This window comes from Gobio gobio (genome assembly GCF_949357685.1).
Source record: "Gobio gobio genome assembly, chromosome: 3".
Classification (NCBI taxonomy): domain Eukaryota; kingdom Metazoa; phylum Chordata; class Actinopteri; order Cypriniformes; family Gobionidae; genus Gobio; species Gobio gobio.
In genome coordinates this window covers 53,196,894-53,220,972 of record NC_137099.1, presented here as the reverse complement: position 1 = coordinate 53,220,972, position 24,079 = coordinate 53,196,894, and the positions used below count along the sequence as shown (strand labels likewise).

Sequence of the window (24,079 nt, the reverse complement as noted above, 5' to 3'; positions counted from 1 at the left end):
ATTTACATATTTGTATGTTTATTTATTTCTTCTTTCGGCAGCTTCTTTAGCAGGCCACTTTAATAACTGTACCACGTTAAGCTTGTTTTAGCACTTCGCGACTCTTCTAGCTGTTTTGTTTGAAGGTCCCCTTTAAATGTCAACTGAACAGTCACAGTTGACCGATACAGCACACAACTAATGCAGGGGAGTTCGCTTTTTCTGCTAATACAGTCCTAAATGACTGCTTCTGTCTGTCCAAACACAGCAAAAGTCATAAATAACCTCCTTTTCCAGTTGATAGGATTACATCTGTCATGAACTTTGCCCTATAAGTAGAGCTCGATGGCCCCTTGCAAGCAAACACAAGCGCACTGCCCAAACACAGAGAGTGGTTTGGAGGGGTTGGGGAACTCTAATGCTCAAGCACATCTAGACAGCAGACAGGCTTGCTTTGCTCGTTTTCTAACAAGCCATGCGAGGATACTCACGTCCACAACACGCTGCTTCAAGGGCGGAAGTGTCGCAAGACATCGGTGTGTGGGTATGATGTTTGTTCCCGGACCAATCAGAGCAGGGGGCGACGTGGCTTGGCCAATCAAATAACAGCTATTTGGGTTTGGCGTTCGACAGAGTAAGCATGTGAAACAGCGTCATCTCTTGGTTATGGTTGTAAACAAACACACAATACACATTTTCTGTTGATGTGTAATTACAGCATTGAGAAGATCCCTGTTGCTCTCCATAAACAAGCACTATTAGCGTGGTCTTTGATTTTCAAACACAATTTTTCTCCGACCAATTACTTCATTTGGAATAATAGGAATATTTGTTATAAACATAAGTCTTTGTTTTTTGAAAACTGGTTTAAGAATGGGATCAATCGGGTTAGCCAATTATTTAATCAGGATGGTTACTTATTCACTTATCAGGAATTTCTCTCTCACTTTAATATTCCTGTTGCTCCTAAACAGTTTGCCACTGTATTTGGTGCCATCCGGTGTCGTTATGCTATTTAAAGGCCATAATAGTCTTTTGACTAGTTCTGAAATGCCTCTCCCAGACCCGGCTGACACGTATGTAGGCAAGATATGTTTTAAATCTACATTAAAAAATAATAGAGATATTCGTTTTCTTTTTCTCAATGACTGTGTTTCCACTCCTCATGTTGTTACAAAATGGAATACATTAGTGGAAAATATCTCATGGAAGAAGGTTTGGACTCTCTCTAACAAGTACCTTTTGGTAAATAAGGTCAAAGAGATTTCTTTTAAACTTATTCATCGATATTACCCAGTCAAAACTTTCATGGTGTCAAAGTTTAAATTAAGTATAGATGCAAATTGTACTTTTTGTGATTCACAACCAGAAACTATCTTGCATCTTTTTTGGCATTGTGGTCATACAAGAAAACTTTGGCAAGATATTTGCCAGTTCATTGTAAACAATATATATATAAAGATTTTGAGCTTTATTTCAAGGATGTTTTGTTTGGGTTTTTCATTTATGAGAAGCAAGATGAAAATAATTTTTTTCTTTGCAACCTAATAATTTTTCTTGCTAAATATTTTATCCACAAATGTAAAACTATTAAAGTTACCCCCAATTTTTCTCACTTTCAAGAAGATGTTAAGATCTATATTAAATCTATATCTACCTCTTGTAACAAAAAGGCTACTAAAACTCTGAATGTATGCTCAAATTTTGGTGTTTTTGTTTAATTAATGTATTGGTAATTAATATAATGTTGTTGTTTCTTTCGGGGTTTTTTTTTTCTCATTTCATTATTATTATTTTATATTTTGTGGGAAGACTTGTGTTTAATTGATGCTTCCTCATCTGTTTATTTATTTTCATTTTTATTTATTTATTTTTCTCCAAACTCAAATTATGTAATGTTTCTCCGTCCCTGAACCTCTGGCTATGTTTTCTGGTTTATGGCTTCACCTTTGCATATTGTAAGTGAATGTTTAATAAAAAAAAAAAAAAAAAAACACAATACACTTCTATTTTATCCGTGCTTGTATTTACTTTATGACAATTTAACAAAGTATGACAAAAAAATCGAAGTTATGGCAAACTCATAATTAAGGAATGTAAGTCGAAATTCACATACCGAGTCTTAATTATGACAGAAGTCGAAACTGACGACAACAACAAAAAACCTCGAAATGTCATCATTTTGATTTGATTGCATAATTTGCAATGCAATTATCTGAATTTCTATCAATTGCTTTCTCATATTACTTCTTTCGACTGATAGTTGACTTATCGTAATTACTTTCTATGTACTAATTTTGACTTTTCATATCATAAACATGACTTAGTATATCATAAATGTAAACTTTTATATCAGTTTAAGATTTACCAAAGCATGATTGTTTTTCTCAAGTGGTGGAAATGGGCTTCCATAGGTTTATCATCCTTTTTGACCAATGAATTCTTCATTATTAGATAATGATTGAATTACTTGCTATTATTTATATTCAATACAATAATTTCCTACGACTCTCCCAGGCCATGAAATAGTCATTTCCAAGCTCTTATACATCTGGCCTGACTTGCCGTCTACAATGAAACATGAGACTCAGACTGAAGCTCCAAGCTTCTCCTGAAGCTAATTATGGAAACATTTTTACACAATAATATTGAGCTAATATTAAAGTAGCTTTTTATATTTATATATGGTTTAATATTTTGAACTTTGTGTTCTTAGCTAGAGATGAGATGGTTTAGCATGAGAATGACAATCCAAACAAGAAATCTGACATTAAATTTTCCACATGGCCTTTTATTGTTGCATGACAGATTATTTTGGTCAGGACAACCATGTGCGTAACAGTTTTAACTGGAAATGTTCTCCTTCAGGTGTTGCCCTGGACACTAGCAGAGTAAGTTACATTGCAAACATTTCTTGGGAAGTAACACGCACACACACTCGCGCTCATTAAGAGACATGAATATCCACACACACACGGTCAGCAGTGACATCTACAGGACTTTACAGTCGGGGATTTGGGGACTTTGAAAGGTCTAGCGGCTGCTGTGTTGTCTCAGAGACGTCGAGTCACGCTCCAAGGAAGGTGAGGGCTGTGTCCCTCTCGTCTACCAGCTCGGCGGCGGTGGCGTCCATCTTACCACGGGAGAAATCGTTGATGGAGAGTCCGTCAACCACCTTCCAGGTCTTGTTCTGTTGCGGACAACATAAAAAAAATGAAAATGAGCAGTACACTTATAAACCTAACATTTCTAAACTACTAAATGCTTCGATTTAATTTATTCGTCATTTAAAGTGCCCCTATTATGCCATTTCTAAAGATTTTGTTTTGGTCCCCTACAATAGGTTCACAAGCCACAAGATCAAAAAACGCTTTCATTTCTCATAATATACATTGCAGCATGTCGATTCATACAGCGTCTGAAATGGTTTGATAAAGATTTGGTCTCTCTAAACCCCTCCTTTCAGAGAGCTACTCTGATGGTCCAGTCTGCTTACAGCTCATATCAGAAATAAATGGCTCATTATCATATCGAGATATATCCAGCTGCAGCCCCACAGCACAGTTTCAGAACCAGGGGCCTGTACCATGATGGTAGTTTAACAAACTCAGGGTTACAGGATTAGTTTTGAGTTGACAAAACCAAACCAATCTATTCAGGCTTTGTTGGTCCCATGATGCTGATCATCAGCTTTCTCTGTCAACTCAGGCTTTGATCCTGAGTTTAGCTGTGACATCAGCAGTGAACAGCCAATCACAGGCTGTGGATCAGTAAAACTGAGATTCATTTCTCTCTTCTGCAGAATATTACATGATTGAAAAATATTAAGAATTTAAACAAATAGTCAGGAAGAAAAGAGCTATCTATGAAAGAGGATAACTTGAAATATCTTATACGTCAATGCAAGTAAAAGTTATGAAGTTAGTTTAGTTGATATATAGAGAGAATTGAACATTTAAGATCACATGTAGTCATTTTTATAGCTTTATTTATTGATTTTAAAGCTTATTTGTATGACCTTTATAGGCTATTAATATTAATTTTAACTAAGTGCCTATTAATGATTGATTAACTAAAATATATAAGGGTATAATTACATAAATGATATCTAAATCATTCAAAATTATTATTATTATAAATAAGCATTGTTAAAAGCCAGACACTTTAGTCTTTAATAGCCATTTGCTCTGTCGTGACCTTTAAATTGGAGTATAAACAGGGGGAGTGACTTTATTGCATCAGAGGTGTGTCACTTTGCTCACAGCTGATTGGTCTAATTTTAGTTTGAGATCTCTTATCCAGAACATAACCTGCCCTGGAGCAGGTTAGCCATGGAGTGTAAGTTACTATGGAGATGAACACGGCTAAAAGCCAAACCACTTTAATGGTACCCAAAACCCAGGATTGGCACAAACTAAGCTTAAACATATCTGGCTAGCCAGCTAAACCGGCTTCATGGTATAGGCCCCAGGAGTGAGCGGCGCTACCAATAACCACGTTGTTTTCATATGGATGTTAATCGGATCGATGTCTACGATATTTAACAACAATACTTTTAAATAAAGTTACTTTTCTATTCATATCCTTGAACAAGAGAAACATGCATTTAAGCCAGTGAGATGTGAACAGAAGCATGAAGGAGAATATGTTGAGTTGTGTGTGATATTTCTGTCATGATGCATGTGAGGCTGAAAGAATATTGAATCTGTTCACGTCTTTTTCATTAAAGCTTTTTTGCATTTGTCAAAAGATATTATTTGTCTTAATATTTAATAATTATAAATTAATAAGACGTATTCATTTCGTTTTCAGGGATGAAAACGCTTTCATCTTTTCAAGTATTTCTGCAGAAACGCCCATGATATGGGCTTAAGAGTCAGAAGTTTTTGTTTTAAGATAACTTTTTATTGCATGTTTTTATTTTTTATTATGTGCCGTTTAAATCAGTTTTAAACCTATTATTTTAGAAATATTTTATATATGTCCTATTTGTTTCTTTCAGAGAAACACGTTTCACTTTAAGGCCTTGTATTAAATGGTTATTTTTTTGAAACTTGAAAAATATACATGTATTAGGCCTAATATATTTTTTAAATAATACAAAAGTTGTAGTATTGTTAAAGTAACAATAAAGTGTTTGTGTCCATTAACATTAAATCTCATAGGCTATTTTCTGTCAGTATTATTTGTAACATGAATGTGAACGAAATACTAATATATCTGTAGTCAAATGGGAAACACTTTACAACATGCTATACATTTATTCATATTTTTTTAAAATAAAAACTGTATAGTTTTTGCCTGTTTCCATGAAGTATAAACTACTGTCTTTCATTGATTTAAGCATGATCAATAGGCTGTTTTAAAATGTTGATCATTGTACATCATGACATGCATATTATATGAACAGAAAAATTACTTTATTTAAAAGCAGTGTTGTTAAATATTGTAGACATCGATCCGATCAAAATCCACGTGAAAACAGCTTCTATTTAACAAAAGAAAATTACATGTATGGATAGCGCAACTATGACTATTTAAGCCCCGCCCCTCACTCCCGGTTCTGTGGATGGTGTTCTGAAACTGGTGTGCTGCGGGGCTGCAGCTGGATACTATTGACCATTTCTGAATCTTACCATATTGGATCTTGCTCAGCCCTTGATAACAGTGATACGAACAGTAACAACTCGAATCCTCGTCATGAAAAGAGGATTTGCTTTAGCAACACAGGAAACAGCACATGTCGACATGTCAAAAACACAAACCAAACACGTCCAGGCCTCTGCTACAACTACAGTGTTTGAGGGTCAAAGTAGACAGTGTTTGCAGGGCATCCAATGAAGAGCATAGGCTGGCCTTGTGTACATTTGTTACAAACTTACATCAGTTCATGCAGAAATTGCGCTCTTTTGGGAGACCATAACTAAAACTTTACAAACCTTTTACATTCGCTAACAGCTATATTACACAATTCAAGAAAGGTAATACCCCCCCCCAAAAAAGCATAGGAGCACTTAATTTTTTTTTAGGAATTTAGATCGTTCACTGATGAAGACAAACCTTGATCTTAACGGGGAAGGAGTACATGAGGTCATCAGAAACTCCATAGGAATTACCAGAGGAGTAGACGCCCATAGACACCCACTCGCCCTGCTCAGAGACAGAATTATTTAGCATTTAAAAAAAAAAAAAAAAAAAAAAACACCTGGAAATGTTTTACTCTACTTTCATCTGTGCAAACTCACATCAGGAGTGCCGAACCAGATGTCCCTCATGTGGTCACAGATGGCTTTGGCAGCAGACATTGCGCTGGAGAGCTTCCTGGCCTTGATGACAGCTGCACCTCTCTGCTGCACTGTCTGCCACACACAAATTAAAAGACTCACAGATGGGTGAATTAAAGCAAGAAGATACAAGAGGTCATGTTTAAAGGTGCGGTCACATTAGGAGCACTTGTTGTATTGTCAATAGTGCAGCGATGTATTAAGCACAGCTCGCACAGATTCAAGCAGCTTTCCGCTGGTCAAGTGAATCCGACTTGTAGGGGAAATCTTTTGCCCAACTCTCTCGGAAGCAAACACAGAAGTGACGTAAACTGCAATTCATCGACTGGCCGCTAGAGACAGGCTCCAAAAGGGAGTCACTGTTTTATAAATCATATGAAGCCTTAAAGTTCTGCATAATTAAGGGCGTGGCCACTTGATTGACAGGTGGATTGACACTAGGGTCAAGCTAGGCGGGCGTGGCAATCCACCTGTCAATAAAGTGGCGCAAACAGGCACCTCAGCTCCACCCACGTCCCATTTCTTTGCCCAGTTTCATTTATCAGGGAGTGACACGCTGCCAAGATGGCGACGACCGGCTCCGCCCACCTTAGGCTCTTCAGAAAACTACGGGTGATGTCACGGACACCATGGGCCTCATTCATGAAACACGAGCAGAACGAATTTGTGCACAAATCGTTCGTAAAGCCGCTCTGACGCAAATGTTTGGAATCACGAAAATGTTCGTTTTTTTCAAAATGCGAGTTGGTACGAAAAATTTCCACCTGCTCCCTGTCCCCCGTGTAAATGAAAAACATTTGAACATTGTGCTCTAATTTAGGCAAACTGACGACATTGCATTTTGATGCACTACGTACCATAATATTTCAAGAGTTGATTTGCCCCATCTTTTTTTTTTTTTTAACTGTTCAACGTTGGGTAATAGGCAGCGCTCGTCACCGTCACTTTTTACCCGGCCGTCCAATCACAGTGGAGGAGGGGCGGGACAAACTACACCGACCAATTATCCTACTTGTACACCAACTGAACAACAATAATGGAGAAGTTACTGCTTTTTACTGTATTTATATTTAGTAATATTCTTCAAAATGAGATACTAGTAACACATTATTGCCATGGATAATCTGTATCATTCATAGCAATCAAAGCATCTCAGATGGAAAAACGCTGCCCTTGCAAAGCGCTTTCAAGCGCCACCAGCTGGCCGTTTTCAGAAGAGCACCAGGCTTTTTTAGCTGGTTCAAAATGCTTTGATGGACACATGATAATTTAATATTTATTGCTTGGCATATGGCCAATTAGTCTCTTTAGCATTTATGCAATATACTGGAGCCAAACCTGAGAAAGAAGTCCAGAAGACTCCACAGCGTTCCTGCACACGTCATTTGCAGTTTTAACTCATGGGCGGGGGATTATGCTAATTATGAATGGGCGTGCACGCGCATCCCATTTACGAATGTTTGGAATTCATTAATATGCACACATTTAACTACCAAATCCATGGTATACGAAGCATTTGTGAATCTGGAGGACAGTTTTCATAAATGTCCATTTTACGCGCAAATTACTCATATTTACGAACGTTTCATGAATGAGGCCCATGTCATTTTTTTTTACAGTCTATGGCCCTCACACAATCGTGCGTGGATACCTATTAAATCATCACCTGTGAAAATTCGCTGAACAACGATAAATGTGATGCCCCTTTAACAGTGACTTTGCCTAAACCCCACTGAACATAAATATTTAAATGTATCAATAATATTATTAATGTGAATGTATCAATAATATTATTAATGTGGCTCATCTAATGTAAGGTAGGTTCTAGGGCTGCATGATTTGGGGGATAAGATCCCATTGTAATTGTCCTAATAAAAAAAAATTGCTGTGCTTGTTTGTTGGGTTGCACAATTTGGCCTAAATGTAGATATTATATGTCAATATCGCTCTAAAATAGTAGTAATTATTATTCCCCCTAGTTAAAACTTTCCATTTTATAATAAACAAGTCCCAACAAAGGCAAACTATTTATTCACCATTTACAAAAGGCAAAAAAAGTAATTTATGTGATCCTTCTTTTGGAATAACTTATTTATAGAAAAAAATAAGCCATTTTTGGCATTTCTCCTAAAAAAAAAAAGGGTGCCTGATAATCTCAAAAAGGTGGTTCAGATGTTGGACTTACGGAGATGAAGTCACCCTTCAGCCAGCTTTCGTCATTCACGGCGTCAAAGGCTGCCATCTCCTTCCCATTGTGGTTCACAACAGCGTGGTGCACATCTGGGTACTGAGTTGAGGAGTGATTTCCCCAGATAATCACATTCTTCACCTTGTCAGAGGACACGCCAACACGCATCGCCACCTACAGGTACAGAGGAAGACTGCAGATGAGCAAGAGGCCTGTATGTGTGATGGGTGCAGGGAGAGCTAGAAGTTCCTCTAAATTGGCATTTGATAAATCACACCTCATCTACATCAAAGTCACTATTATGGTATATGAACTATTTTAGAGTGCATAACTATAAATGGCTCCTCTAGAACTAAGCTAGATGTGGGACACTGCCATTGAGATGTGGGACAATAAGAAAAGCTCAGTTACCTGCAGCTCTGGAAAGCAAAGTTAGTGGAGTTAGAGAACTTCAATAAAGCAGAATAACAACTGATGGTGAATGAGGCAGCGGGGTTCGGACCTGAGAGCGGGCCCTGTTATGGTCCAGACGGGTCAGGCAGGAGAAGTTCTCCTTAGGAATGGAGGGAGCAGATTTGGAGGCAATCAAACAGTTGGTGTTGGCTGGGTTCCCGACAACTAGCACCTATGGAAAGAAAAGAAAATTAATGCCAGAACAGCATACACCAAACACTGACAAGTGATGATTTGTGTTCAATTAGCACAATGTTGTCCAACATTAAATGGCTAGAGAACTCAGACTTTTACCTTGACGGTCTTCTTGGCGTACTTCTCCAGGGCTTCACCTTGGGTTTTAAAAATGGCCACGTTGGCCTTCAGTAGGTCCTTCCTTTCCATGCCCTCTTTTCTTGGCATAGAGCCCACCAAGATGGCAGCGTCAAGGTCCTTGAAGCCCACCTCAACCTTATCAGTAGGAATCACATCTGTGAAGGGGGCAGACAGAAACAAGAGAACACAGAGTAACATTTAGGTCAACAAAATTCAATATCAAGTTCTTTATGGATAAAAAAAAAAAAAAAAAAAAAAAAATCATTGTATGAACTTTCCAGCTATTATTTCAAATGACACCTATACATAATTTTAGTAAAAAGAATATTTAGCTAAAAGCAAAATCATTTCTTGTTGAATGTTGAACAAACCACCGCCTATTAAAGCTTGCTTCTGCTGCCACAGAATAAAAAAAAAAGAAAGGCAATTGCAACTCACAATTCTGACTTTTTCCCCCTCGCAATTGTGAGTTTATATCTCTTAAAAGTCTTTTTCCACCTCAAAATTGGACTCGCAATTCTGAGAAAAGCCAGATATTGCGAGTTTATAAAGTCAAAGGAAAAAAAAGTTGTGATATAAATTTAGAACTGAGAGTTTCCTCACAATTCTGACCTTATGTCACGCAAAAAAGCAATTGCGATAAAGTCGCAATTCTCTTTTAAAATGTTTTATTCTGTGAATAAACTGGGACAGGAGGGAACAAATTCTTATTGTTTATTGAAATAAGTTGTAGACTATTTTAGTTGAGCAATCAAAGGAGAATGCATGCGAGTGAACGAGAAACTGCACATGCAAAAAAATTTGCATCAGTATTGGGAAATGCAGCCTCATTATGTTTGTACCTAGACTAGAATTGCTCAGAAACATGTGCTGATATTATCACCATAGATCCTTATCAGGCTGTTGATATTTCCTGAAGTGGCTCATGTTACTGATAATCTTCAGAATGACAGTTAGCAAAGATCTATTTATCAGAATGGACTTCAACCAAAGCACAACTTCAGTGATACAAGTTGTTCTTTGGCCTCCTCATCTCCGCCTCCCATTGTTGCAGCACAATCACGTTTCCCATTGGTCGGTGACTATCCCACAGTGTCAGCCAATAAGGTCAGGCAGTGCTGGTTACACCTCCCTGCTCTTCAAACACCGCGTACCACATGCCGTTTCCTGCAGAGCCATTCTGCAGAGTCATGCTTGCGCTTCTGCATTTTAATACATTCAAGATGTTGGCTATAAATAAACCAAGTTGCAGTACAACGAGTCTCCAAGCGTCACTCAAGAGTCCGATGAAAGCAGTTCCATTGTGATGAAGTTCAAATTGCTTAAAATCAAGAGAAGCAACCCCTCACCCCTCAGAAGAGGAAGAGCACAATCCTGCAGTTCCATGACGACCCCATCCAGCACGGGCAGCATGGGAGTGATATCCAGAAGCACCAAGATGATTGGCTGAGAGAGAAACAACATGCATGTTACACCGCATCAGCCACAGACAGAAAACATGTTCGGAATTGAATACACTTTAGACAGCAGACATGCAACAATACACATGTGGATGTAGTACACTTCGTACAGGTCTTCTTTGCAATTCAGGTTTAAAATAAGTGAGTGAGAGGCATGAAGTATGGGTCAATGCACATTTTGCAAAGCAGGAAGTAGTGTTCAACTGATGTTGATACAATGCCAAAATAACATACATGTGTGATATTGACTAACCTACTGAGATACACATTCATAGAAATGACACCTTTCTAATGAACATTACCAAACATTTACACCGTATTCATTCAAGACTCACTAAAATGTTTGAAAACTAACAGGTCAACACAGGCTATTGGTGGCTCTCTGAAGAAATAGCACCTAACAATGCCATAAATAAATGTACTAAGAAAATACATTTGCATTTATATATGGAAGCTTGTTTTCACCCAGAAAAAGAAAAAAAAGGTAATTGCTAGTTTATATCTCATAATTCAGAGAAAAGTCAGAATTGGCCGTTCGCAAAGACCCGCCCCCTTTAGTTACACACGTTCTCACTTAGAGAAAATACATCGCGGAGCAAAGAGGACACTGACAACACGCCGACAGACAGGACAGAGCAAGTTACTTTTGATATGAAACAGTCTCAACTTTAAAATGTTGTCTTTTTTTTATACGTAAACCACAAATAGTGTTTTGTGTCTCTTGAATGTGTGGTGATCGCTGTAGCGCCTCAGTTAAAGCTGCTCGTGAACCGATCATCTCTTCCTTCTAGTTCATTGAAGAGCATCAAATAAATATCAATAAACACTAAAATAAATATTGTTTCAACCATGGAAAGAAGTCAGTAAACACCGTTTTCCAAGTTCAAGTCCACTGACGTTAATCTACTAACTCTCCTGACTGCTTTGTCGGACAAACCGGCAGATTCGGCGATGTGATTAGTCAGATCGTCTGTCAATCAAACTCGCGGCGAAGGGTGAATTGTAAGATATAAACTCCCAACTGCAAGAAAACATCAGAATTATGGGCTTTTTTTCCTCAGAATTGGACTTCATAACCTGCAAGTTTATATCTCAGAGCGGAGACAAAAAAAAAAAACAGATAAACTCACAATTGCAAGAAAAGTCATAATTGTGCGTTTATATTTTTCATAATTGCAAGTTTATATCTTGCTAATCAGAGGGGTAAAAAAGTCAGAATTGTGAGTCACAATTACCTTTTGTATTTTTTATTCCGTGGTGGAAACCAGCTTCCATATTTATATCTCAAAATATCTAGTAATAATATTGTTGCAGTTTGCCGATAATCTAGGGCTGCTACTAACGACTATTTTTATATTGATTAATTTATCGAGTAATTTTTCACAATAATTTTCAACAATTTTACTTAAAAACATTTAATTTAACTTGCAACATTGGCCTTCAGTAGTGTACTACAAAAAAGTATAAATGTAAACAAGCCCTTGACAAAATGTAAAACTAAAAGAGTAAAAAGGTACAAATTTGTAGACCAACATAACAAAAAGAGAATATCATTAAACTTTTTATTTAGAATAGTGTTGTCACGATACCAAAATTATGACTTCGATACGATACCAGACTAAAATACCTCGATACCGAATCGATACCATGGCAAAAAAAAAAAAAACAGTAAAAGACAGAAGTTACTATTCATAGTTTTATCATTGTTTTAGGGTTAAAACACCCTAAAAACCGCACTTGTCCGGCATGTTCCTGCCCTGCAACCGACTGAGTTTACCCGAACACTTGCCAGGACGTGCATTTTTACAGATTTTTGACCATTCAAACCCAATAATCTGCGAAACTGGCGTCGCAATCTGTCTGAGTGAAAGGCGTGTGCGAGCGCTTCAGAGCTTGTCCTCTCTTGTCCTGTTTCCTGAGCTGCGCGTATATATTTGACTTTTCTGCTTCCATTGTTTAGTAAAAGGTGGAAGCAGAGCTCACATACACGTCCTCACTCCTGCTGTCACACATCGACGAAAATTAAGAAAAACTGCTCTTATTAGACTGCTGTCATTTTTAAAGGTACTAAAATAATTTCATATCGTACCCAACTTACCGAGTCGACTAAAAATATTGACGTCGACTAATTTACAGCGTCGACGCAGTCGATTGTATCGACCAATCGCGTCAGCCCTACGATAATCACTCAAATATTCATAAAGAATACGTTGCTATATATTTAGGCTACTAATTATTACAATACAATTGATGCATGGTCAGAAACAAACATTTATCTGCAAGACTAAATATATCGCATTTCAAGTGTTCCATGCAAAACATGCAGAAAGTGCCTTATTCTGAACATAAACAGACATGCATCACAGAGGGACTAAAAGAGTCGCATATTTTAATCACAACTTCTTATATAACAAGAGCATGGTTTAAAATCCAGTTTGCTCCACTTGCTGTTTCCCCTCAGTGTCCCGTTACGCAATAACACAGTCGGTCTCGGTCTCACCTGGTCCTTGCCGAACACATCTCCTTTAGCGATGCTGTACAGCAGAGAATAGGCGATCTGCCCGGCTGCGCCAGTCACCAGGACACGGATCGGTTCGGCCTGCAATAAAACACAAAGTCAATGGCGTCAACATCATGACCCATTTATTGGAACACAGGCCTAGCGATCTGGAATGAGTCTCAATTTATAGCAGAAGTTGCAGATTTGAGCATTTATTTACACATGGGTGTCTCAGCGAATGGGAACTCATTTATATGTATATCCTCAATGAATGAATGAAACTGTGATGCAACGGATGCTCCGGGCGACGCGACGCACGGTAACGACACTATGTGCGCGAGACTGCAACTTCGACGTAAAATGTCCACCTTTATGTATTTACAATCTGACAAAATAGCGCCAATGGTTACAAATTAAGATGGCATCTCATTATTACACCCACTCCACAAACGCGGAAATGGCAGACAAACGGTTAGAAAACTGATTCAAAATTATATGAATCGTTACCGGATCACAAACTTCACATTAATCCAAATATCAAAAACGAACTATCACCCAAAAGTGTTTAAAATATCAAACTAGGCCACCACGCTATACAAAAAAACACTGCGAACTTGAATTGTGCTGAAATATCGTGCAGGACTAAAATGGAGGGATGAGAGTCTCACCATGTTTCGGGTCTGATTGTGCAGGTTGAGATGTGCGCTGGAGATGTGCTCGCTCTCTGCCACTCACACTGAACGGAGGGTCACCTCTACTCTTGTGTGGAATATGTCATATGCCTTAACGGGCACAGAAACGCTGTACACTGGGATATGTAGTTTATTTCGCTACTCTCCCCACCAACCGGCTTGCAGAAAGAACTCGTTTACCCATGAGAACCCGCGGTGGCGCCCTCCCATCCTACACGCCCCCTGCACTACCATATATGGAAGACAATGTTAGTAGTAAACGTATAAAGGTCGAGTTTTGAAACGACCGTTGATTTATGTTGTTAGGATCGGGTCCTTGATTGGTTTATGAACAAAAATATTAACTACATATTAAACAGATTACTTAAAGTTATGTAATTTGAATGAACAGTTAAACAAAATAAGCATCTTTTACAGCATGATAAAGAGGACATTAAATACAAAAAATAGTTGTGTAGAGTATGTGTCCTTTACAGACATTAAGAGGACATGTGTTTATTTCTAACTCTTTAATAATAATAATTACATCCTGCTCAAATGTTGACTCAATATCTTTGTTGTCACCTTCAGATGACATTAAACAGCATAGCCAGAGATTCTTGTGACCTCTTTTAGCTCAACTTCCTATGAAGCACAAAAAGCGTTTGGGAACATTCTCAAATCATACAGGATAACATGATCAGCATGTTTTGTTCAAGAGGTCAAATATTGTTATTCTTAATTTGAGAATTTTTATAATACATTTCAAAATAGAAGCACTTTTCACTTTGGACCCCATTGAAATATGGGATCAGTTCAGTTGATCTCTGGGAGTTTGTGTGAAGAATTTAAACAAGTTCCCCTTCTGTCAGCACAGACACATCCGATGAGCACACAGAATCTCACATGGCCTCTTGCATGATGCAACGGTTATCATGCACTCTCAAAAGAGAGTACAAAATTGTACATTTTAACCCTCACTAAGGGTACCCGGCGCCAGCTTTGAGATGCAGGGTGGGCCAAGTGAAGTTCCTGGTGCGCCCAGACTTTAAACATTATTTTTTTCCCAGTAACAAAACTATTTTATAACAAAAGAGGCAGGTCTTGAAAGGAACTCTTTATATTTACAGGGCTCAATGCAAAGGAGCTTTTCTACAGGTTTATTCTGGTACAGATTTTTACTTGCCCTGCAAAACATTTCACTGCCCCCCCCCCCTTTTTTTTAGTATTTTAATAAATATTAAGACAAGGCATCAGTCAGTAAGAACAAATTACAAGCAATAGCACAAATAAATAGAATCAGGGCAGGACTGAGGGGTCTGGGTAGCCTGGTCCTATCAGACTCTCGTACTTTTCATTTGTACATAGAGTCTGGCCACTCTCCACTGACAAGCGTTAACTTCCTTGAAGGCGGGTTCTCTGTTGAAGTTTAAAACTATTGGATCTTCCCAGAGCCACTCTGGATCTGCCATAACCAATCGCTAACGTTTGGTCGTGACGTATGTCACGCGCCTTTCGCCTTTATTTCTCACATGGAAGTCCATAAAAATAAATGTGCAGCCACCTCAGTGATAAAACCTTGTGCATTCGGAGAGTGATTTATTCACGGTGGAGGAGATATTTTTGTGATTGGGAACGCGCTGCTCACGTGGTCCATAACATAATTGTATGCTGTAAATAAAATGTCATATGCTTGGTATGATAAGAATAAATGCTGCCGTAAATAACGGCCCAATTCAAATGTTTACGTGCTTTTCTTTTTTTTCTTTTTTGAGCGTGATGAAATATATTGCTCTTGTAAACACTTGCCAGCATTTAAAGAAATACTAGTCTAGAATACATCCAAATGACAGCGAAGCGCAACCGCACGGTGCTCTGCAGGGGTCAAAAAGGATATAAACAGGGAATTTTGAAGTGATATATTCTTGAAAACTCAGAGATGTGGATTCGGACAGCAATTAAATGACCACACGACCCTGGTGTTTGTCTGAAACAGTCAGTAATTCGACCGGGGATTTTTACGCGGGTGGTGGGAGACGGACGGTCGGCAATAAAATCACTGACTAGCCCCTGTAAATGATGACAATACCTTCCGACAATTACCGGGGCTTCAGCCAACTTCTTCACCACTAACGGAGCAAGCTGGAAAATCAAACTTTTCCCGGGCCACAGCATCATGGCCACCAACAAAACTCAGCAAAGATTGTTCTTGCTCCGGCTTTAACTTCTGGATATTCGGCAGCGGTGCCACAACGGAATGAATGGCTTCGCTCGCATCTTTTCTCCGCCGCCATTACTGAACTACAACTCAAACTAGCGCACGACATCAACGTCATCGTTCTCAGCCACTCCCTCCATTCGCTGATTGGACCGGTAAAAATTTGTTCGGAGAAAACCTAAGAATATACCGCAGTCCCAGACGGAGTCCTGAAGGAAAATGAAAATTGAGCCAGGCTAGGGTCTGGGGGCCCCTGGGCTTGAGTTTATGTTTGGGCTCTGCCTACACTACAAATGACCTCAACTACATCATTATATAGTAGCAAAAAAACACACAAAATGTTTTAATATCCTTTGAGGTTCCTAGATCTGCAACATGCCTAGCCTAGTCAAAGTTTAGAGGTATTATAATACAATAAATTACAGGATGTGTCTCTCAGTCAAGAGAAGATCAAAACCGTGAAATAACACAATAAAGCCAGAGATTAAAGGGGGGGTGAAATGCTGTTTCATGCATACTGATCTTTTTGCACTGTTAAAGACTTGGATTCCCATGCTAAACATGGACACCGTTTCATAAGCTAAGGTGGACGTTTGATGGGAGTATTTCTTTGCCAAAATTAGAACTTCCTGTTAGTCATAAGTTTCGGAAAGTTTTTTTCGATCATGGGTCCGCTTGACGTCAACAGGGCGGAATTTCCTTGTATGGGCCGTACGGACAATTCTACCGGAAGAGCGCACACGAGAGAGAGAGAGAGAGAGAGAGAGAGCGTGAAAGCAATAGGCTACGCCCATCAGAGCGCTGGCTCGTACAGATGGAATTTGCTTTTCCGGATCAACAACTGAGTTGCGCAAATATTTATGTCTGTTCCCTGCATTTCGGTGCCGATTGTTTTATAAACAAGGCCCAGTTCGACGCCGGATTTTCAGATCGCCTAATACTGAAGGATGGAGCGGTCCCAACGATAAAGGTCCCAACGTTGGAACCGCAGGTTTGACTGCTTCAAATGTCTGTTTTTGCCTATGCCCATCAAGTAGCCCAAACATGATCACGCATTGATCAATGGAGCATGCGATGTATAGTGTGTGTACATTTGTTTAGCTGGCCACTATATGTGTATGTTTGTGTATTGTAAAAGCACTCAATAAAAACAACAATACACAAAGAATGGGGAAATATGTTGAACTAAATAAGCGCGGTTCTTCATTCAAATGCGCTACTATTCCATGTCTTTCTATGTAAACACTAGCCTGACGCGCAAAACCAGTCCGCTTACTACAAATCATGTCTACACAAACCACGCGTAAACACACACACACACACACACACACACACACACACACACACACACACACACACACACACACACACACACACACACACACACACACATTGTAACACTCGCGCTTGACATGGTGTTCTAAATAACACAAGCCGCTAAACATATTATATAGTTAGTGTAACTTATACCACATAGAGATGTCCTGCTCTAGTCGTTTTTGCTGCTGCTCCTGTTCAACTTCAGCCTCTGGGTCTGATTCCGGATCATAGATGTATGGCTGTATCTGATTAAAAGCCATTTTTTATGTTGAATAAAGTTTTTCCCCGCTTTTAGGGATGACGCAGCTTTCAGACGCACTCAACACAGTAACAGCGGCGCGCGCTCGACATTCTTTAGCTCCGCCCACACGATACGCCCCCAGCCGCACGGCTTTTTCCGGAAAGACTCGGAACAGCGCATCTTTCTTTTATAATTATAATAAAAATAAAGACTTTTCGGAGATATGCAGGATGCAGTGCTACTCTATAGGTACTCAAGATTGACATGAGACTGACTGAAAGGAGTGTTTCCCCCCCCCTTTAATGGTATTTTTAAATGTATTGTCATATCTGTGTCCTCTTATGTCAGATTCTTACATTAAATCATTCAATTCAATCAGAATAAGAAGATGCTGCATGTCTATTACCAATCAAATAAAGATAAAACCCATCAATGTACTTACGCTTAATGAAACTCAGATGCGGCATGAACGGATTTACACTGCCATTGCATAATCAGTGTTGGTGTAATGCATTACTAACTAATTCATTATTACTGTAATTTCAAAGTAAAGTAAGGAATTACTCTTAATTTCTTTGTAATTTACAGTTACTTCTGATGCGAGTCAAATACTGTATAGACTACAACAACAATTCTATATAAAACATCAACATTTTACATCTTATGTTAAACTGTAATGTAACCTTATCCCTTTAAATATTTTAGTCAGTTCAAGAATAATTTAAGCAATTTTATATTATTTATTTGAACGAATTAAAAGAGCAGTTTCATATCTTTGTTCAACTGGTCGAGATTTAGAAAGTGATTGGTAAGTAATACACTCTAAAAAATGCTGGGTTAAAAATATCCCAAGTTGGGTTAAAAATGGACTAACCCAGCAATTGGGTTGTTTTAAGCAAACTTTTAACCCAACCGCTGGATTAAAACAACCCAATTGCTGGGTTAGTCCATTTTCAACCCAACTTGAGTTTTTTTTTAACCCAGCATTTGAGTGTAGAATAGTTTTTAGAAAGAGAATAATTGGTAACGTAATCTAATTACACTGTTGTAAAGATGTAATTAGCTAGCAATTAATGAAATAATAGGCTATTAAAATAAAAATAATAGGCTACTTTTTAAATATGAAACTAAAACCGCCAGTAGTTAGCTATACTGTATTAATGAGTGAGTTGAATTCAACTGATTCGTTCAAAGTGCTCATTCATTTAACTTAGAAAACAACTGTATTTATGAATGAGTATAGCTTAAATAAATCATTTACTCATCTGTTTTGTTCAAATACGCTGATTATTAGAGGAATAAAACACAGTGTTGCTCGGAGACGTTTTCTTTGATAGAGCTCAAACACAATGTGTCTATGGAAGTTACTCAGTAACTTATTTTTTTTCTCTTGTCACAGTGTAGTGCAGATGTTCGGAAAGACAGCACTGTTGCTTGTGAGATAACTCATATATCATAGATTTATGTTATAAATACAAAGAAAAGGAACTCACACAAATTTTGATGACATTTCTGCCCAGCTATAGCGTATGAAATGGGAGAGAGCGCTTCAGATCGCATAGTTTAGTGGGAAAATAACAGAAATGATGCGTGAACATGAGACGCAAAAGAGAACAGTATAGACGCGGCTCTCGCTTGGTTGTGGAGACAGGTCGAAATGGTTTAAAATCGGTTGAATGCTTAAGCTGAAAAAAGAGACTTAAATCAGGCTTTCCAGTTTCTAAATAACAAGCAGATTTTTTTTGGATGGCAAGCAACCGAAAACCATGATCTCTCTCAAAATCTGGAGCTGAAATATTGAAATCGGTTATTTGGTGTGGGGTCAGGGTGGGTCAAGCTTCTGATTGGGTGGCCTGGTCGCAAAAACCACAAACTCGCATAAAAAGTCAAGTCAAACTGCCAGCCTGCCCAACTAAAGGAAACACTGATCACCATAATGGTGATTTTCAACAAAACATCAACATCTACGCCTCTATTAATTCTCAATAAGAGCTTCTATAGATGTCTTTCAGGGTTGGAGCCAAACTCTGCAGGACAGCGACTCACTAGGACCACACTTGCCTACCCCTGTGTACAATAAGGGCCAATTGTGTACTTTTTTCTGAGAGTGTGTTCTAAAATCATGATTTCACTCTCAATATAAATTCCTGAATTGAATGTCCATTCAGGCTGAACAGGAAACATAAGACCATGTGCATTTCCTAAAGAGATCAGTAAGGTCAAATAGCTCATGAGCTTTCACTTCTGTGGTGTGCTTTTAGTGTTTTTAACCCTATAACCGTATCATATTTGCTACATTTATTCCTAAGGCCTCTAAGTTATCAACATGATCAAAACTTTGCTGACAAATCTGTTGCACACAATCTACAACATGCCTTCGGTCGCCTGATTGAGATTTTATACTTTTTAAAGTAAGCGTAAGAATAACTTTTACAGTTTTAGTAATATTTCAAGATGAACAGGACTGGACTGAAGAAAATAGGTTTACGTTATTATTCATACGTCTTTTTTTAAATCATGTTAAGTATCAAATATGATGCAAGAGGCTTTTGATGAATGTTTATTTGTTAATCTCTCAATCATAAATTGTATTGCATTACATTATATGTTATGTTACATAGACCTTTGATCATAAAACTAAGCATTTTAATATCATAATTTATTAATCAGAGATATAGAGTGACAACTGATATTTGTGCATTTTATGCAAGTATGTCTGTTATACTGTAGTAAAAATCTTATTAATTTACCATTACAAGCTATCAGAATTTAATCCAGAATTTCATCTTACTTTTTGGCTAAATAAATACCATATTGCACAGTTGAATAATATATTCAATATTTTAAATTATATATATATATATATATATATATATATATATATATATATATATATATATATATATATATATATATATATATATATATATATATATATATATATATTATATGTATGTGTGTGTGTGTGTGTGTGTGTGTGTGTGTGTGTGTGTGGTCATACTAGCCTGATATATCAAATATGCAAAGAAAGCAACCTTTTTTACATTAAAAATTGTCTAAAGGTTCAAAAATAGTTAAATAAAAAAATAGATTTGTGTGACTATTTCATATGTCAGGCTTTACAGGGTTAAACACTGCAAAACGTGGCATATACAATATTATGGTGCTAAATGTAAAGGGGAGGTCCGGACTTGAAAAAATGAAAAATGACGCAAAAATGAAAAATGATACTTTTTAAAGATTAATCTTTCAATTTTGCTTAAAAAAAAAAGAGCCTATATAATGAACTATTTAATGGTTGGTTTCCATTGTGATCTTGAATGCCATAACTTTCAAAAATGTGACATCCCCACCTTTACAGTATATTGTCACAAAAAGTCAACGTGTGATAAATAAACAGTAAAACTACGAAATGTGAAAACACAGAACAGGATAACCCATGATTACACTAACTCAGGATTAAACAATGACTCTGGGTTGACCATTTCAAGTGTTAAAAGCCTCTAATGGGCTTGGATCTGTTCCATGACCCCTTCTCCTTCAGGCTGAATGATGCATTTTTCAGTCTCCCTCTGCGTTTCACTGGTGTGATCAGCATGGGTGTGTGTTTAAAACACAGTACAGTGCTACAGATCAGCCACAGACCGGTGCAGATATGTGCTCCTGTTTGGGACAGAGGCACTGTTCAGCCAAGTTAACATTACATAACACGCCGTTGATCCAGACCGGAGCGAGTGCTATCCATGGTGCTGGACTCTGCTTGCCAAAAGCATCGTAAATTAATCATCAAAGAGGTCACTGCCCTCCCGCCGTACTATAAGATTTCAAGGCGTGCATAATGAATGAAACTAATGCAATCCCTACTGGAAAATCCAGCTAAGTAGCTGTTTTTTAAATGTGATTTCTAGCAGGTCCAAGCTGGTCCATTGTGTTTGTTTCTTAGTCTAACATGGTTTGCCAGATCCTAAAACTATAGCCTGATGATCACCTTAAATTGCAATGTCCAGCTATTAAATAAATGACCTGTCAAACTGGACAAGCTAATGACCACTGGACCACCCACCACATTCCAAAACACAGCAACCATTTTAATAAGGAATTTCCAGCATCTTGCTTTAAATATAACTATTAGATATAGGCTATGGCGAATTGTGCTTTAGCATGCACGGTAAGACAGTACTTAGATATTTTATCGCATACTGATTGGGTTCACAGAGATAAAAAACCGTACGTTTATGGTGCATCATACGCCTCCGTTGTCAAGGAGAGGCGTCTTACCTGCGCCGAAGCCGTGCGCACCACCAAGTACATAGCCGACAACAGGGTCAACATTTTCAAGCAGTTTGTCCCTCGAAGTGTCCGATAGAGTCTGTTTGCCCCCCAGAATACAAAGGTGTGTGTTTAGGGACGCGCTGAGACGCAGAGCGGTGTTCGAGGTAACCTGAGCTCAAAGGCGCGAGACAGATACACAACAGCCGCTTCCTACTTGCGCGTGGTCGCCCTTCCACACCTAATGAGCTTTGGGAGACAAAAATAGCTCGACATCGAGTAATCTTTCCGCCATTTCTGATCACAAGGCAAAATTAACGAGGTAGTGATGGGAGCTGCGAAATTTGGGGGTGACGTCAGGGTAGGATTGATGCTGCAACGGGAAAACCATCCCCCGTGGGCTTCAGCGGGACATGCTGCGGATTTCCAGACGAGGGGACACTCGTTCACAGGACAAGTGCTTTAATCATCTAACTTATAGGCTAACAATGGCTAGACATTTAATTGTGGGTTATTTATTTATTTAATGCCATCAGGCTAATTACATTGCAGTACATTTTCATGTCCCCCCCCCCCCCCCCCCCCATCATGTCTTAAAGGGACAGTTCATCCAAAATCTGTATGCATTTCTTCTATGGAGCACAGAATTAGATATTTTGAAGAATGTTGGTAACCAAACCATGAATGAACAAAAACACAGTGACATTTCTCAAAATATCTTCTGTTATGCGTGTAGAAAAAAGGTCTGGACCAAATTATGAAATTATCCCTTTAATACCATGTATAGCCTATACGTTACACTCAAAACTTGAAAAGATACATTTAAAGATGAAATCATGATTTTAAGTCTTGGTCATTTGTGATCACAATTGAGGGAACATTTTAAAAATGTCACTAGCCTACTAAATTACTTCTATGAAAAACCAATGAGTTTTTTCCAATGAGCATATACACCAAAAATTAGCTTGCAGAATAAGGTGGATATAGTATAGGCCTATATAGTAGGCATATAATTAACAATGAATATGTACCACTGAAATACTCATTTTCAAATATGTGGCATAGCTATGTAATAGCGAACACTGCACTTGTAATTGTTATAAGCATGCAGAAATGTGCATTTGTACACAGTAAACATACATAATATATACACCGATCAGGCATAACATTATGACCTAATATTGTGTTGGTCCCCCTTTTGCTGCCAAAACAGCCCTGACCCGTCGAGGCATGGACTCCACTAGACCCCTGAAGGTGTGCTGTGGTATCTGGCACCAAGATGTTAGCAGCAGATCCTTTAAGTCCTGTAAGTTGTGAGGTGGGGCCTCCATGGATCGGACTTGTTTGTTCAACACATCCCACAGATGCTCGATTGGATTGAGATCAGGGGAATTTGGAGGCCAAGTCAACACCTCAAACTGGTTGTGCTCCTCAAACCATTCCTGGACAATTTTTGCTTTGTGGCAGGAGCATTATCTGCTGAAAGAGCCACAGCCACCAGGGAATACCGTTTCCATGAAAGGGTGCTCATGGTCTGCAACAATGCTTAGGTAGGTGGGACGTGTCAAAGTAACATCCACATGGATGGAGGACCCAAGGTTTCCCAGCAGAACATTGCCCAAAGCATCACTGCCTCCGCCGGCTCGCCTTCTTCCCATAGTGCACCTGGTGCCATGTGTTCCCCAGGTAAGCCACACACACACACCCGGCCGTCCACGTGATGTAGAAGAAAACGTGATTCATCAGACCAGGCCATTGATTTGGTTAATAGTGAGCCACATGATGGAGGCAAATGACAGCCAGAAATCCTGCTGCACCACTTGCATCCACCAGCAGAGGGCAGCACAGCGTGGCTATAAATGCATCCGAGTGACTTCTGTTTAACAGTAGGAATTACACTAATAAGTTCTCAGGCCTGCATTCAACACTTGTCATTTGAAACACTATATCATGTCACAGCCAAACAAACTTCTCTGAGCATGTTAAGCACGCACTGTCAAACGATCTTTGAATCAGCCTGCCTGTGAAGAGAGCCGGCATTCCTCACTCAGCACATCATTGACAAACAACTTATGCTTGATTAAACAGCCAAGAGCCATTTTACACAAGTCATAACCTGACCTCCCAACACACTGGCCCACTTTACTCATTCACACAGCACATTATTATCACCTGTCAGAA

At 38.6% G+C, this 24,079-nt stretch overlaps 1 protein-coding gene across 3 annotated transcripts; it reads right to left on the bottom strand.

Moving 5' to 3' along the window:
* Window positions 1-1,992: 1,992 nt before the first annotated feature.
* mdh1aa (malate dehydrogenase 1Aa, NAD (soluble)) lies at window positions 1,993-21,961 on the bottom strand (the record flags this gene model as incomplete). 3 transcript variants are annotated; one of them, XM_079812708.1, is made up of 9 exons in its annotated part: window positions 1,993-3,169; window positions 6,040-6,129; window positions 6,225-6,338; window positions 8,449-8,625; window positions 8,954-9,076; window positions 9,199-9,374; window positions 10,569-10,665; window positions 13,180-13,278; window positions 21,908-21,961. In XM_079812708.1, the coding sequence occupies 9 exons, from the start codon at window positions 21,959-21,961 to the stop codon at window positions 3,047-3,049; spliced, it is 1,053 nt and encodes a 350-aa protein (XP_079668834.1). In that variant the 3' UTR covers window positions 1,993-3,046. The 3 variants fall into 3 exon arrangements, 2 of the variants coding, with proteins under 2 accessions (XP_079668834.1, XP_079668833.1); XM_079812707.1 differs by lacking the exon at window positions 21,908-21,961 and adding an exon at window positions 13,848-13,989; XR_013816224.1 differs by lacking the exon at window positions 21,908-21,961 and adding an exon at window positions 13,848-13,973 and having other exon boundaries at window positions 2,760-3,524; window positions 5,600-6,129.
* Between the last annotated feature and the right edge of the window lie 2,118 nt (window positions 21,962-24,079).